This window comes from Cyprinodon tularosa, unplaced genomic scaffold (assembly GCF_016077235.1).
Source record: "Cyprinodon tularosa strain WSP-4 unplaced genomic scaffold, ASM1607723v1 ctg635, whole genome shotgun sequence".
Taxonomy (NCBI): Eukaryota; Metazoa; Chordata; class Actinopteri; order Cyprinodontiformes; family Cyprinodontidae; genus Cyprinodon; species Cyprinodon tularosa.
Genome location: NW_024039380.1, coordinates 52949 through 68483, shown reverse-complemented (window position 1 = coordinate 68483; position 15535 = coordinate 52949). Strand labels below are relative to the sequence as shown.

Here is a 15535-nt window from a genome sequence, read left to right as displayed (position 1 = left end):
AAATGGTATCATTATTTCCTTTCAGTCGATTTGGCTTCTTTGGGTTCCTTTGTTTCTGGCTAGATTTTAAACTATTAAACATAATGTCAGATGTTTTGACCCTCAAAGTTAATATTTATTAGAAAACCCTGGTGCTGATGACTGTAGTCTCCAGTCATCAACAGCTGGATCCTAAACAAAACAAATGTTTGCTGTAAAACTATGCTATTAAAAAGTAGCATAGCACAAAGATAAAGGATCTTTAGATAGTTTTTGTTGTTGTTGTTTTTGTTGTTGTTGACGACTTAAAGGCAGATTAGACTTCTGCAACCGCACACATCAAATGTCGCTTGGGTCTGGTCATGAACCAGTTTTGCTGGTATGCTTCTGCAACATCGGTCTGGAATTTCTAGGGACGCTCAGCAGTTTCTCGCCAGAGCACAAGACGGGAGCCTACTCGAGAACTCGGGAGAACTTCACGTATTTATCTCTCAATCTCTTCCACCTTTGTAAACACTCCTTTGGATCCTGCTCACGGAACTAGCTGATCTCCCTCCTGGAGTTGGCAGAGACCCTGGCACCTTTATATAATTTGTCTGAGGCATCGTACAAGTGGTTGTATTTCCAAACATCCTCGATTATAACCTGACTCCGCCAATCAGATCAACGAAGCATATGACGTACTAACAGAGCAACGACGAAGAGGAGCCAATTGATAGATCAAACTCTTGCTGAAACCAGTCGGGAGAAGAGCAAAAACATCTTTTCCTCTGAGAAAAGCCTCCAGAGCAGTGTTTTGCTCTTCTTTCAGTGAAGAAGTACTCTGTAATTCCGATAAAACTTGCTCGATAGCCACGCTAACGCTAGTTTCATCGGCTGAAGCCGCCATGTTCTTTAGACTGATCTGTCGCGCTTCTCGTTGCGTCACACCTCAACCCGCCTCAAAGCCAACGCTGATTGGACGTTCGTTTGGTGAACGGCTCCAAATCTTCTTTAACGGAGAGTCTCCAGGCTGATTAGCGAGTGAAACCTTGAAAGCTCGCGAGATCAGGATGGTCTCACAAGGCTACCTCGATTAGCCTTTTGTCATAGTTGTGGATTGTAGTTGTTCCTCGGTTTTTAAAAATGGCGCACACCCACACCGAATCGAGAAGGACGACCACACAGACAGCCGGAAAGGAACCAAGGACCAAACACAGCTGCTTTTTGTCTGCACACTTCCGCTTGAGGCCTGCGCTGGTTTGCGACCGTCCAACGCGTAGTCAGGATTTTTTTTTAGGTGCGCAACAACGGTTGCAGAACTTCTGCACGGGAGGGCATGGTCACACACGGAGACAGATTTGACGGCTGCAGGGGCCATGCGTCAGAAGCATAAATCTGCCTTTAATGTCCACAAATCATGACAGACAGAATATTTTAGTACAAAGATTGATGTTTATAAAGGAATTGTAGGGAACCAGCCAAGAGCCCTTCAAGGAAAGTTGGGACATTTTGAGTGGCTACTAAGGTAGCAGTGCACCAAAGAGTTCGTCTAACAGCTTTTAAACATTTCAGTCCAGTTATAAAACAGGAATAGTTCAAGTTAACAACATATAGATGGTGATAAAAGCTGAAAGAAGGTAAATAAATGCTCCTGCAGGTCAAAGTCTGATCCTCCAGAGCTTCTATTTTGCAGCCTTTCTCATAAACACCTCAGTAATAAGTCCCTGACCCGCCATCACTCATGTCTGCAGAGTTCTGTAGATTTAGGCGTCTTGCAGAAAAGCTGCAGGACAGCAACTCTGAGCGGTTCCTTCGCTGCACGGCTCACGCTTCCATCCCCGCCAATAGGTTCAGTCATTTCACAACCAGCAGTGCCAGGAGAATGCTGGGTATTTCTGTCACCTGACCCTGAAGAGGGAGTGTTGGTCTGACCCCATAACTATGAAGCAACTGTCCTCCCAGCGACCGGCCCAGTAACGTAACCTGAAGTCTGCTGGCAGAGTCGCACCGCTGCCTGGGAATGTAGGTCGGAGATGGACGGTGAGAGCTGCTGGAGAAACCAGCTTTATATAGCCGTAAAAATATGCAGTAAAATAAGAGCAAATGCAAAAAGGTTCCTTGTTTTTTCATCTTAAAGGTGAATATTGATGATTTTTTTTTCCAAATCAAGTAAAATTAAGCAAAAATATTCTGAATATTTTACTGATGCATTACTGGAGAAATCTAATCTCCATGTTTCACCAAGCAGCCATTAGATGTTTGACAAAGGAGGAGAAAGAGGGAGGAACCGTTGATGGAAAGATAGAATCAGAATCCAATTATTGTCTCGTTATCGTTCCGCTAACGACATGGTTCTGCTAATTGAGAACATGTCTGATTTCTGTGCTGCTGCTTTCACTTTTCTAAAAACCTCCTGCTGTTGATCCTCCAGCTTTTCAGCAAGAATAGAAAAGCAAATACAGACATAAAGCTGAGACATCGTTAAGGAATGCAGCTCATTAATAGAGACGGAACAAACAAAGAACTGAGCGCGCTCCACTCAGCTTCCCACAGCGTGACATCACCGGCCCTCGTTTCCTGTTTGCTTTGCGACAGTAGTCAGGAATGCTTGTGGTTGCTCAGGTGAGCAGGGTGTCAGCAGGTGTGTGTGCATACAGCTCTCCCTATATAAACAGGAGCTTTCCATCCGCCTGCTGGCATGCAGAAACTCCCTGTGGCCTGTTTGGCAGCTGGGGATTAGAAACCGCATGTGGCAGCTTGGTGCATTTTATAGGCCAATTCTGATTAGTTGTGTTTGGTTTTTTTATTATATATATATATATATATATATATATATATATATATATATATATATATATATATATATATATATATATATATATATATATATATATATATATATATATATATATATATATATATATATTTTTTTTTTTTTTTTTTTGGCTGTTGTTGGGTTGTGTTTTTTTTTTTTGACTATACCCATTTACGATATGTTTTGTTGGTTTTGCTCAGGCACAAGGAAATTGTGTTTTTTATGTGTTCAAAATAATCAATTTAAAGGCACACTATGCAACATTTTTCAGTTAATTAATGTGTTCCATAACGTTTTGGATGATTAAATGAGTCATTTCAGGTCGAACAAAGGTTTTCTCGGCCGCCCTGGTGGTCTGTAGGGGACATGGGCGTAGGTTTGCATAGGGACCATAGGGACATGTCCCTACCAAAATTTTGAACCGACCTAATTGTCCCGACCAATAATCGGATGTGAGCAACATGTTTATAATTTACAGCAGTAGTTGTTGCAGCAGTGGCTTCTTTTCCTCTCGCAGCTCCTCTGCCTGGTCTCTCCTGTCCCTTTCATGTAGCAGCGCATGGAACTGTGCTGCGCTGTTTAACTCCACTCTCATTGGTTGTTCTGCCTTAAGTTCCGCCTTCTCTCTCTCTGATTGGCTGTTTTCTAGTCCGCGTGTGCTTGGAGCACAACATTGAAAATTTATTCACACTAGAATGCTGCGGTTACTACAATAAATATTAGGCTACAAAATTAGTCCCAATAAAAAAAAATGAATATCATGTACACTAAAAAACAAAAACCTTTTTTTTTTCTTTTATTAAACGAAATATTCTGAGTCAGCCAGGAGTTCTGAAGACTGCTGGAAAAATGGGCAAATAAAGGCTCTAAGCCATCAACATTTCTGATTCTTAGCCACAGCCAACTAAAAAAGACAATGTAAGGGTTTCCTTTTTACCGATATTAAGTTGATATTACTGTTTTCATTTTTTTTGTTTTTATTTTTACAATTTTGATATAATAACTGATCTAAGTGGGTTGCTCTGTGGGGAAAGGCACATTTTACATTTATATTACTGTATATTTTAAAGTCTGTATACCCCAGTTAATGATGAATTACATACTAAATTAGTTGACGATTATTGAAATAATCAATTAATATGGTTAATTTTTTTCAGCCCCAGATGAAATACCTGAAATGGGCGACACAGAGTAACTACAGCCCAGATGTTCAACTTTTATAGTGAAGTTAATATTTTAATGAATGTATTATTTTTGCTTGATACAGAGAGAGAATAGTAGGTACAAATATTTGAGTGGGGTTTAACTCTGCACTATTCTATATCTTCAAAAGAAAATACTGTATTTACCTTCTCTCTTAGTCGTTCAAATGAAACCGTTTTCAAAGTGGAAAACGGTCCTAATTCCACATTCATCAGAGCCGGTGATACTTCAAACATTGATAAACAGCATCTAATGAGTGTACAGTAGTGCTTATACAATTTTTATTAATGTAGCAAAATGATGCTTTTCTCTTTTAACAATGAATTCCTCTTATCAGTACGGATGCTCACATCGAACATAAAAAAGGGCATATTGCATAGCACCAATGACACCCGACCAATAGTGTCCCTACCAAAGTTCAAATCAAACCTACGCCCTTGGTAGGGGAAATACCGTACTTGCAATTGCAGGAGTCCTCGGCCCACACCCACAGGCTCAGAGGTCTCGTGCATCGCGAGAGTCGGTCTTGCTTTACGGCAAGAACTTGGCTAACTACAATCTTTGTTATTTGGACGCATGCATAACAAATAATGTATGAAAACATGCTAATTTTTCAACCTCGAAAATTGGAACAAAATAGTCACTTACCGCTGTAGACATGATGATTCGTTATGTTCACCTGTCTGCTAAGCTCAAAACAACCGCGCCTGGCTTGACGGAGAAACCAGGAGAACAGCTGAGAATATTTACGCCAGTGCACTTTTACTTTCGCCCTCTGGGGGGAGCCTCGCTGGAAAATCAACACCGGTTGCATAGTGTACCTTTAAATTAGACGAATGACGTGTGATTTATTTATTGTTTTTTTTTTATGTCAGTGTCAATGTCAAATTTATTTATATAGCACTTTAAAAACAGGTTTAAAACTGCACCAAAGTGTTTTACAGGAAAAGCAACAACATCAAATTTACAAAACAGAATTAAAAGCCGAAGAATAAAAATAAGTTTTAAGAAGCGATTTAAAATGATCCAGGCTGTGGGCGGACTTAATTTGAAGAGGTAATTGGTTCCACGAAATTGGAGCAACAAATTTTGTTGCGGTCCGAGCCTCGGCCTGTCCTGCAGGAGGTTTTCTGTCTCCTCGGTTGGTCGGGTCTGCTCCAGTGCTGCGTGTTTGGTCCTGTTTACTGCTCAGGTGTTAATCCAGCATAATCCAACCAGCCTGAACTCTTAATGTTTGGGTTCATGTGTGTGGAAATCCTCCATCAGCTGCTTAGTTCTCCCCTCAGTGATCTGAAGATGTTTCTGCTGGGTTCAGTCTATCAGGGGGGCGACACCGATAAGAATGATCATTTTATGATGATCACACTGCAAAAAATGTTAATCTAAGTTAGTAATTATTTCTTAAAATAAGTGGATTTTTTCTTAAATTGAGACACTTTGCCAATGGAACAACTGAAGTCTCTTATTTCAAGTGCATAATATCTAATTATCTTGTTTCAAGGGTAAAAATGCTCATTCCATTGGCAGATCATCTTATTTTCCTGCTTAAATTAAAGGTGAATACACTTATTTTAAGACATTTTTACTCATTTGTAGAATGTTTTTGCAGTGGATAAATTTAATTCATCTTAGATAAGAAGTTTTATGATAACATAAAACCTGAGTTTTTTTGGGTCAAGATGTTCCAGGGTCTTTCACGACAACAAGCATCAGTTTGTATCCTTTGCTGCTTCATCCTCACAGTCTGCTGCTCTTAAAAATGTCAACAGGCCCAAACAGAGATCAGAAGTAACAGAAATGAGGAGATACCCAAAAATAAAAAGTCTCAATAAAATAAATACACTCAGAAATAGAATAAAATAATTATTTGGAGTGGATGTGTTTTTGACTGGAAGAAAATGGAGGAGGGAATGTAGAGAGTCTTAAGTTCTTGAGTTTCCAGTAAATCTCCTTGTTAGGCTAACTGGAAACCAAACAGAAGCTGCGGGACAATAAAACCCGGTCAGAAAGAAACGACGCCTCATTTCCAGCTCGCCTGATTAACGACCCGCCCTGCAGCTGATGACCCACAGACACAGAGAGGCCATGGTGACACAGAGGAGACACTAACTGCTGCTTCATGTTTACAGGACAATGTTTGAGAAACAGTTCGGCCAGTTTATGTGAGTCTGCTGCCCTCTGCTGGTCGGCTCAGGGATTGCAGACAAAAGCCCATAATTTAGGAATACGTGTTTCCTCGGATGGATGGATAGATGGATGGATGGATGGATGGATGGAAGGATGGATGGATGGAAGGATGGATGGATGGATGTAAGGATGGATGGATGGATGTAAGGATGGATGGATGGATGTAAGGATGGATGGATGGATGTAAGGATGGATGGATGGATGGATGTAAGGATGGATGGATGGATGGATGTAAGGATGGATGGATGGATGTAAGGATGGATGGATGGATGTAAGGATGGATGGATGGATGTGAGGATGGATGGATGGATGTAAGGATGGATGGATGGATGGATGTAGGGATGGATGGATGGATGTAGGGAGGGATGGATGGATGTAGGGAGGGATGGATGGATGGATGGATGGATGTAAGGATGGATGGATGGATGGATGGATGTAAGGATGGATGGATGGATGGATGTAGGGATGGATGGATGGATGTAGGGATGGATGGATGGATGGATGTAGGGATGGATGGATGGATGGATGTAGGGATGGATGGATGTAGGGATGGATGGATGGATGGATGGATGTAGGGATGGATGGATGGATGTAAGGATGGATGGATGGATGGATGTAGGGATGGATGGATGGATGTAAGGATGGATGGATGGATGGATGTAGGGATGGATGTAAGGATGGATGTAGGGATGGATGGATGGATGGATGGATGTAAGGATGGATGGATGGGTGGATGTAAGGATGGATGGATGGATGGATGTAAGGATGGATGGATGGATGGATGTAAGGATGGATGGATGGATGGATGTAAGGATGGATGGATGGATGGATGGATGTAGGGATGGATGGATGGATGTAAGGATGGATGGATGGATGTAGGGATGGATGGATGGATGTAAGGATGGATGTAAGGATGGATGGATGGATGTAAGGATGGATGGATGGATGTAAGGATGGATGGATGGATGTAAGGATGGATGGATGGATGGATGGATGTAAGGATGGATGGATGGATGGATGGATGTAAGGATGGATGGATGGATGGATGGATGTAAGGATGGATGGATGGATGGATGGATGTAAGGATGGATGGATGGATGGATGTAAGGATGGATGGATGGATGTAAGGATGGATGGATGGATGGATGTAAGGATGGATGGATGGATGGATGTAAGGATGGATGGATGGAAGGATGGATGGATGGATGGATGGATGTAGGGATGGATGGATGGATGTAGGGAGGGATGGATGGATGTAGGATGGATGGATGGATGTAAGGATGGATGGATGTAAGGATGGATGGGTGGATGGATGTAGGGATGGATGGATGGATGTAGGGATGGATGGATGGATGTAGGGATGGATGTAAGGATGGATGGATGTAGGGGGGGATGGATGGATGGATGTAGGGATGGATGGATGGATGTAGGGAGGGAGGGATGGATGGATGGATGGATGGATTTAGGGAGGATGGATGGATGGATGGATGGATGGATGATAGATGGATGATGGATGAGGGATGGATGGATGATGGATGGATGGAATGGATGGATGGATGATGGATGGATGGATGGATATGTGATGGATGGATGGATGGATGGATAGATGGATGGATGGATGGATGGATGATGGATGGATGGATGGATGGATGATGGATGGATGGATGGATGATGGATGGATGGATGGATGATGATGATGGATGATGGATGGATGGATGATGATGGATGATGGATGGATGGATGATGGATGATGGATTGGATGGATGATGGATGGATGGATGGATGGAGGATGGATGGATGAATGGATGATGGATGGATGGATGGATGGAGGATGGATGGATGGATGATGATGATGGATGGATGGATGGATGGATGATGATGGATGGATGGATGGATGGATGATGATGGATGGATGATGAGGATGGATGGATGATGGATGAGGATGGATGGATGGATGGATGGATGATGGAGGATGGATGGATGGAGGATGGATGGACGGATGATGGATGGAGGATGGATGGATGGATGATGGATGGATGGATGATGATGGATGGATGGATGGATGGATGGAGGATGGATGGATGGATGGATGGATGGATGGATGATGGAGGATGGATGGAATGGAGATGGATGGACGGATGATGGATGGAGGATGGGAATGGATGGATGATGGAGGATGGATGGATGGATGGATGGATGGATGGATGGATGGAGGATGGATGGATGGATGATGGATGGATGGATGATGGAGGATGGATGGATGGATGATAGATGGATGATGGAGGATGGATGGATGGATGATAGATGGATGGATGGATGATGGATGAGGATTGATGGATGATGGATGATGGATGGATGATGGAGGATGGATGGATGGATGGATGATGGATGAGGATGGATGGAGGATGGATGGATGATGGATGATGGATGGATGGATGGATGGATGGATGATGGATGAGGATGGATGGATGATGGATGAGGATGGATGGAGGATGGATGGATGATGGAGGATGGATGGATGGATGGATGATGGATGAGGATGGATGGAGGATGGATGGATGATGGATGGATGATGGATGAGGATGGATGGATGATGGATGAGGATGGATGGAGGATGGATGGATGATGGAGGATGGATGGATGGATGATGGAGGATGGATGGATGGATGATAGATGGATGGATGGATGATGGATGAGGATGGATGGATGATGGATGGATGATGGATGGATGGATGATAGATGGATGGATGGATGATGGATGAGGATGGATGGAGGATGGATGGATGATGGAGGAAGGATGGATGGATGATAGATGGATGGATGGATGATGGATGAGGATGGATGGAGGATGGATGGATGATGGATGGATGATGATGGATGGATGGATGGATGATGGATGAGGATGGATGGATGATGGATGAGGATGGATGGAGGATGGCATGGATGATGGATGGATTGATTGGAGGCATGGATGGTGGATGAGGAATGGATGGAATGATGGATGGGATTGGTTGGGGATGGATGAGGATGGATGGATGATTGATGGATGGATGGATGGATGGATGGATATGGGAGGATGGATGAGTGGATGGATGGATGGGATGGTTGAGGATGGTTGGATGATGGATGAGGATGGTTGGATGATAGGATCGATGGATGGATGGGTATGGATAGGATTGGATGGATGATGGAGGATGGCATGGTGGATGGATGGATGGATGGATGAGGTGGTGATGGATGTTGGATGAGGATGGACTGGAGGATGGATGGATGATGGAGGATGGGGATGGTGGTGGATGATTAGATGGATGGATGATGGAATGAGGATGATGGAGGATGGATGGATTATGATGGATGGATGGATGGATGATTGGATGGGATGGATGATGGGATGATGGATGAGGATGGATGGGAAGGATGGAATGGATGGAGGATGGATGGATGGATGGTGGAGTGGGCTATGGATGGTTGGATGAGGAATGGATGGATGATGGATAGGATGATATATGATGGCATGGTATGGATGGGTGTGGAGGATGGATGGATGGATGGATGGATGGATATGGATGGTTGGATGGATGGATGATGGATGGCTGATGGATGGATGGATGGATGGATGGAGGATGGAAGGATGGATGGATGGATGGATGGATGAATGGATGGCGACAGTGGCGTTGGATGTAGGAGTTTGCCCTGAAATCTAAGGGTTGACGGTTCAAGCCCCGACTCCCACTTTCAGTGTCGTTGTGTCCTTGGGCAAGACCCTTCACCTGCATTGTCTACTGATGGTGGTCAGAGGGTGGCGCCAGTGTACGGCAGCCTCGCTTCTGTCAGTGAGCCCCAGGGCAGCTGTGGCTACTATGTAGCTCACCACCATCAGTGTGTGCGTGAATGGGTGAATGAATGTAGTGTAAAGCGCTTTGGTCAAGTCTCCTGACTTGAATAAAGGCGCTATATAAGTACAGGACATTTGTCATGGATGGATGATAGATGGATGGGGGGGTCTGAGGACCGTGTTTGGGTCAGTCTGAGGGCCGTGTTTGGGTCAGTCTGAGGGCCGTTTTTGGGTCAGTCTGAGGGCCGTGTTTGGGTCAGTCTGGGTCAGTCTGAGGGCCGTGTTTGGGTCAGTCTGAGGGCTGTGTTTGGGTCAGTCTGAGGGCTGTGTTTGGGTCAGTCTGAGGGCCGTGTTTGGGTCAGTCTGAGGGCCGTGTTTGGGTCAGTCTGGGTCAGTCTGAGGGCCGTGTTTGGGTCAGTCTGAGGGCCGTGTTTGGGTCAGTCTGAGGGCCGTGTTTGGGTCAGTCTGAGGGCCGTGTTTGGGTCAGTCTGAGGGCCGTGTTTGGGTCAGTCTGGGGGCTGTGTTTGGGTCAGTCTGAGGGCCGTGTTTGGGTCAGTCTGGGTCAGTCTGAGGGCCGTGTTTGGGTCAGTCTGAGGGCCGTGTTTGGGTCAGTCTGGGGGCTGTGTTTGGGTCAGTCTGGGGGCTGTGTTTGGGTCAGTCTGGGTCAGTCTGGGGGCTGTGTTTGGGTCAGTCTGGGGGCTGTGTTTGGGTCAGTCTGAGGGCCGTGTTTGGGTCATTCTGAGGGCCGTGTTTGGGTCAGTCTGGGGGCTGTGTTTGGGTCAGTCTGAGGGCCGTGTTTGGGTCAGTCTGAGGGCCGTGTTTGGGTCAGTCTGAGGGCCATGTTTGGGTCAGTCTGGGTCAGTCTGAGGGCCGTGTTTGGGTCAGTCTGAGGGCCGTGTTTGGGTCAGTCTGGGGGCTGTGTTTGGGTCAGTCTGGGGGCTGTGTTTGGGTCAGTCTGAGGGCCGTGTTTGGGTCAGTCTGAGGGCCGTGTTTGGGTCAGTCTGAGGGCCGTGTTTGGGTCAGTCTGGGGGCTGTGTTTGGGTCAGTCTGGGGGCTGTGTTTGGGTCAGTCTGAGGGCTGTGTTTGGGTCAGTCTGAGGGCCGTGTTTGGGTCAGTCTGGGTCAGTCTGAGGGCCGTGTTTGGGTCAGTCTGAGGGCTGTTTGGGTCAGTCTGAGGGCTGTGTTTGGGTCAGTCTGAGGGCTGTGTTTGGGTCAGTCTGAGGGCCGTGTTTGGGTCAGTCTGAGGGCCGTGTTTGGGTCAGTCTGAGGGCCGTGTTTGGGTCAGTCTGGGGGCTGTGTTTGGGTCAGTCTGAGGGCCGTGTTTGGGTCAGTCTGAGGGCCGTGTTTGGGTCAGTCTGGGTCAGTCTGAGGGCCGTGTTTGGGTCAGTCTGAGGGCCGTGTTTGGGTCAGTCTGGGGGCTGTGTTTGGGTCAGTCTGGGGGCTGTGTTTGGGTCAGTCTGAGGGCCGTGTTTGGGTCAGTCTGAGGGCCGTGTTTGGGTCAGTCTGAGGGCCGTGTTTGGGTCAGTCTGGGGGCTGTTTTTGGGTCAGTCTGGGGGCTGTGTTTGGGTCAGTCTGGGGGCTGTGTTTGGGTCAGTCTGGGGGCTGTGTTTGGGTCAGTCTGAGGGCTGTGTTTGGGTCAGTCTGAGGGCCGTGTTTGGGTCAGTCTGGGTCAGTCTGAGGGCCGTGTTTGGGTCAGTCTGAGGGCCGTGTTTGGGTCAGTCTGAGGGCTGTGTTTGGGTCAGTCTGAGGGCCGTGTTTGGGTCAGTCTGAGGGCCGTGTTTGGGTCAGTCTGAGGGCTGTGTTTGGGTCAGTCTGAGGGCCGTGTTTGGGTCAGTCTGAGGGCCGTGTTTGGGTCAGTCTGAGGGCCGTGTTTGGGTCAGTCTGAGGGCCGTGTTTGGGTCAGTCTGAGGGCCGTGTTTGGGTCAGTCTGGGGGCCGTGTTTGGGTCAGTCTGAGGGCCGTGTTTGGGTCAGTCTGAGGGCCGTGTTTGGGTCAGTCTGGGTCAGTCTGAGGGCTTTGTTTGGGTCAGTCTGGGGGCTGTGTTTGGGTCAGTCTGAGGGCCGTGTTTGGGTCAGTCTGAGGGCCGTGTTTGGGTCAGTCTGGGGGCTGTGTTTGGGTCAGTCTGAGGGCCGTGTTTGGGTCAGTCTGAGGGCCGTGTTTGGGTCAGTCTGAGGGCCGTGTTTGGGTCAGTCTGGGTCAGTCTGAGGGCCGTGTTTGGGTCAGTCTGAGGGCCGTGTTTGGGTCAGTCTGAGGGCCGTGTTTGGGTCAGTCTGGGTCAGTCTGGGGGCTGTGTTTGGGTCAGTCTGGGGGCTGTGTTTGGGTCAGTCTGAGGGCCGTGTTTGGGTCAGTCTGAGGGCCGTGTTTGGGTCAGTCTGGGGGCTGTGTTTGGGTCAGTCTGAGGGCCGTGTTTGGGTCAGTCTGAGGGCCGTGTTTGGGTCAGTCTGGGTCAGTCTGAGGGCCGTGTTTGGGTCAGTCTGAGGGCCGTGTTTGGGTCAGTCTGGGGGCTGTGTTTGGGTCAGTCTGGGGGCTGTGTTTGGGTCAGTCTGAGGGCCGTGTTTGGGTCAGTCTGAGGGCCGTGTTTGGGTCAGTCTGGGGGCTGTGTTTGGGTCAGTCTGGGGGCTGTGTTTGGGTCAGTCTGAGGGCTGTGTTTGGGTCAGTCTGAGGGCCGTGTTTGGGTCAGTCTGGGTCAGTCTGAGGGCCGTGTTTGGGTCAGTCTGAGGGCCGTGTTTGGGTCAGTCTGAGGGCTGTGTTTGGGTCAGTCTGAGGGCCGTGTTTGGGTCAGTCTGAGGGCCGTGTTTGGGTCAGTCTGAGGGCTGTGTTTGGGTCAGTCTGAGGGCTGTGTTTGGGTCAGTCTGAGGGCCGTGTTTGGGTCAGTCTGAGGGCCGTTTGGGTCAGTCTGAGGGCCGTGTTTGGGTCAGTCTGGGGGCTGTGTTTGGGTCAGTCTGAGGGCCGTGTTTGGGTCAGTCTGAGGGCTGTGTTTGGGTCAGTCTGGGTCAGTCTGAGGGCCGTGTTTGGGTCAGTCTGGGTCAGTCTGAGGGCCGTGTTTGGGTCAGTCTGAGGGCCGTGTTTGGGTCAGTCTGGGGGCTGTGTTTGGGTCAGTCTGGGGGCTGTGTTTGGGTCAGTCTGAGGGCCGTGTTTGGGTCAGTCTGGGGGCCGTGTTTGGGTCAGTCTGGGGGCTGTGTTTGGGTCAGTCTGGGGGCTGTGTTTGGGTCAGTCTGAGGGCTGTGTTTGGGTCAGTCTGAGGGCCGTGTTTGGGTCAGTCTGGGGGCTGTGTTTGGGTCAGTCTGAGGGCCGTGTTTGGGTCAGTCTGAGGGCCGTGTTTGGGTCAGTCTGAGGGCTGTGTTTGGGTCAGTCTGAGGGCCGTGTTTGGGTCAGTCTGAGGGCCGTGTTTGGGTCAGTCTGAGGGCTGTGTTTGGGTCAGTCTGAGGGCTGTGTTTGGGTCAGTCTGAGGGCCGTGCTTGGGTCAGTCTGGGGGCTGTGTTTGGGTCAGTCTGGGGGCTGTGTTTGGGTCAGTCTGAGGGCTGTGTTTGGGTCAGTCTGAGGGCCGTGTTTGGGTCAGTCTGGGGGCCGTAAAGCTGCGATGTAGGTCAGTTCTGCTAGCAGGTGGGGTCCAGGTTCTGCTGGTTTGGGTTTTTCTCTTTTGTTCTGGAAAGAACCGATCTGTTGGTCTGTGTGCCTTCAGGACCGGGAGCAGCTCAAAGCGGGTCAGCGCAGGATTGTTTGGACCCAGGAGGCTCTGGAAGACCTCAGAACCTCCCAGACCTTCCAGAACTCAGTGCTGGTTCTGGGCGGCGCTGCAGTCGGAGCGGTTTGGAGCGTTTGGACCTCTGAGTCGATCATGATCCGGTTCTACAGATGATGTTTCTGGATCAGAAGCGCATCTTGGAGACGAGGAAACATCAGAGAACCTCAGAATGTTCGGGTCGTGGTTCTGTTGGTGCTCTGCTGTGGGACAGTCACCTTTGGTTCTGGAGGACTTTGGTGGACAGAGATCATGGTCCACTCAGGGACTGTAGGAATCACATCACCGTTCCTCCCCTACCCTGCCTGACAGCTGCTAGAAGGAGCTTGTTCTGATCTGCCATCGTGATTTTCTCCAATCCCGGTTCCGTGCTCCTTAGTTCTATCCATCTTGGTTCCGTCCATCGAGGTTCCGTCCATCGAGGTTCCGTCCATCGAGGTTCCGTTCATCGGGGTTCCGTCCATCTTGGTTCCTTCCATTGTGGTTCCGTCCATCTTGGTTCCTTCCATTGTGGTTCCGTTCATCTCGGTTCCGTCCATCTCGGTTCCGTCCATCATGGTTCCGTCCATCTTGGTTCCTTCCATTGTGGTTCCGTTCATCTCGGTTCCGTCCATCTCGGTTCCGTCCATCATGGTTCCGTCCATCTTGGTTCCTTCCATTGTGGTTCCGTTCATCTCGGTTCCGTCCATCTTGGTTCCGTCCATCTTGGTTCTGTCCATCTTGGTTCTGTCCATCTTGGTTCCTTCCATTGTGGTTCCGTCCATCTTGGTTCCGTCCATCTTGGTTCTGTCCATCTTGGTTCCTTCCATTGTGGTTCCGTCCCTCACTGCTGGGCCCCTGCCTTCCTGTCCCTCTGCAGGCTGCAGCAGCCTTGTCCTGGTTTGTCCTGTCTCCTGACCCGGTTCTGTCCCGCCGCTGCCTCTCAGCGTGTCTCATGTCCCCTCAGGGGGATCGCTAACAGATGCATTCCCGTCTCAGGGTCTAAAATAAGCGCTGGGCTCTGTGGGGTCACTGCAGCAGCGGCAGCCATCTTGGCTCCGCACACAGAAGCTGTTGGTTTGTTCCGGGCCGTCACCAGGCAGCCAGGAGTCCTTTCAGTATCTATGATGCTGCGGGCTGTGACCTCAGCGACGCATCATCTTTTCTATGATTCATTGAACAGCTGACAGGAAGAGGAAGAGACACACTGCGTTTAGGGCTGATTATCTGACCCCCCCCCCCGCATGAAACGCACATTTCAGGAAACATTACAAAACAGTCATCTTCACCTCGATGACTGTTATCTAGAAAATAACAGTTAGATTTTCATTTTGTCTCGTGTTCATTGGGATTAAACTGACTTTAGCTCCAGAAACTGATCAGAAAGAGAGAATGCTGAGTCACTAGAACCCGGTTCTGTTCGGTCCATTAGGGCCAAAACACAGAACTTTGCAGACCGACCGTCTCTGACTTCCTCCTCAAGGAGCAAAGCTCACCTGAAGAAGCCAGCTGCTCTGGGCTGCTGTGGAAAGTTGAGTGGAAGGAAGAACTTTGTCAGAAAAATGGTTGGCAGGGGTGGATTTAGGAAATGTGGGGCCCTAGGCAAAGAAAGGAAGGGGCCCCTCTGAATGGAGAACCCAACATAGAGAAATATTAATAGAATAGACATCCATTATCTGTTCTAGGTTGTGTCCCTCTCTTCTTGTTTTCCTCTCTATGTTTTGTACTCAGCTGACTTTTCATGCTGTCTCTAAAGGAATGAAAGATTTTTTCCAAGCACTAAGCTCACTTAGCTGATTGCTCCTTCCTGTGTTT

At 48.1% G+C, this 15535-nt stretch overlaps 1 protein-coding gene across 1 annotated transcript in view; it reads left to right on the top strand.

Moving 5' to 3' along the window:
- LOC119798763 (microtubule-actin cross-linking factor 1-like) overlaps positions 1–13858 on the top strand; it is a 143275-nt gene extending 129417 nt beyond the window's left edge. The window contains exons 4-5 of the mRNA XM_038308371.1: positions 393–459; positions 13682–13858. Of these exons, the coding sequence (XP_038164299.1) occupies positions 393–459; positions 13682–13858 (244 nt within the window). The remainder of the gene's footprint in view (positions 1–392; positions 460–13681) is intronic.
- The last annotated feature ends 1677 nt before the right edge of the window (positions 13859–15535 follow it).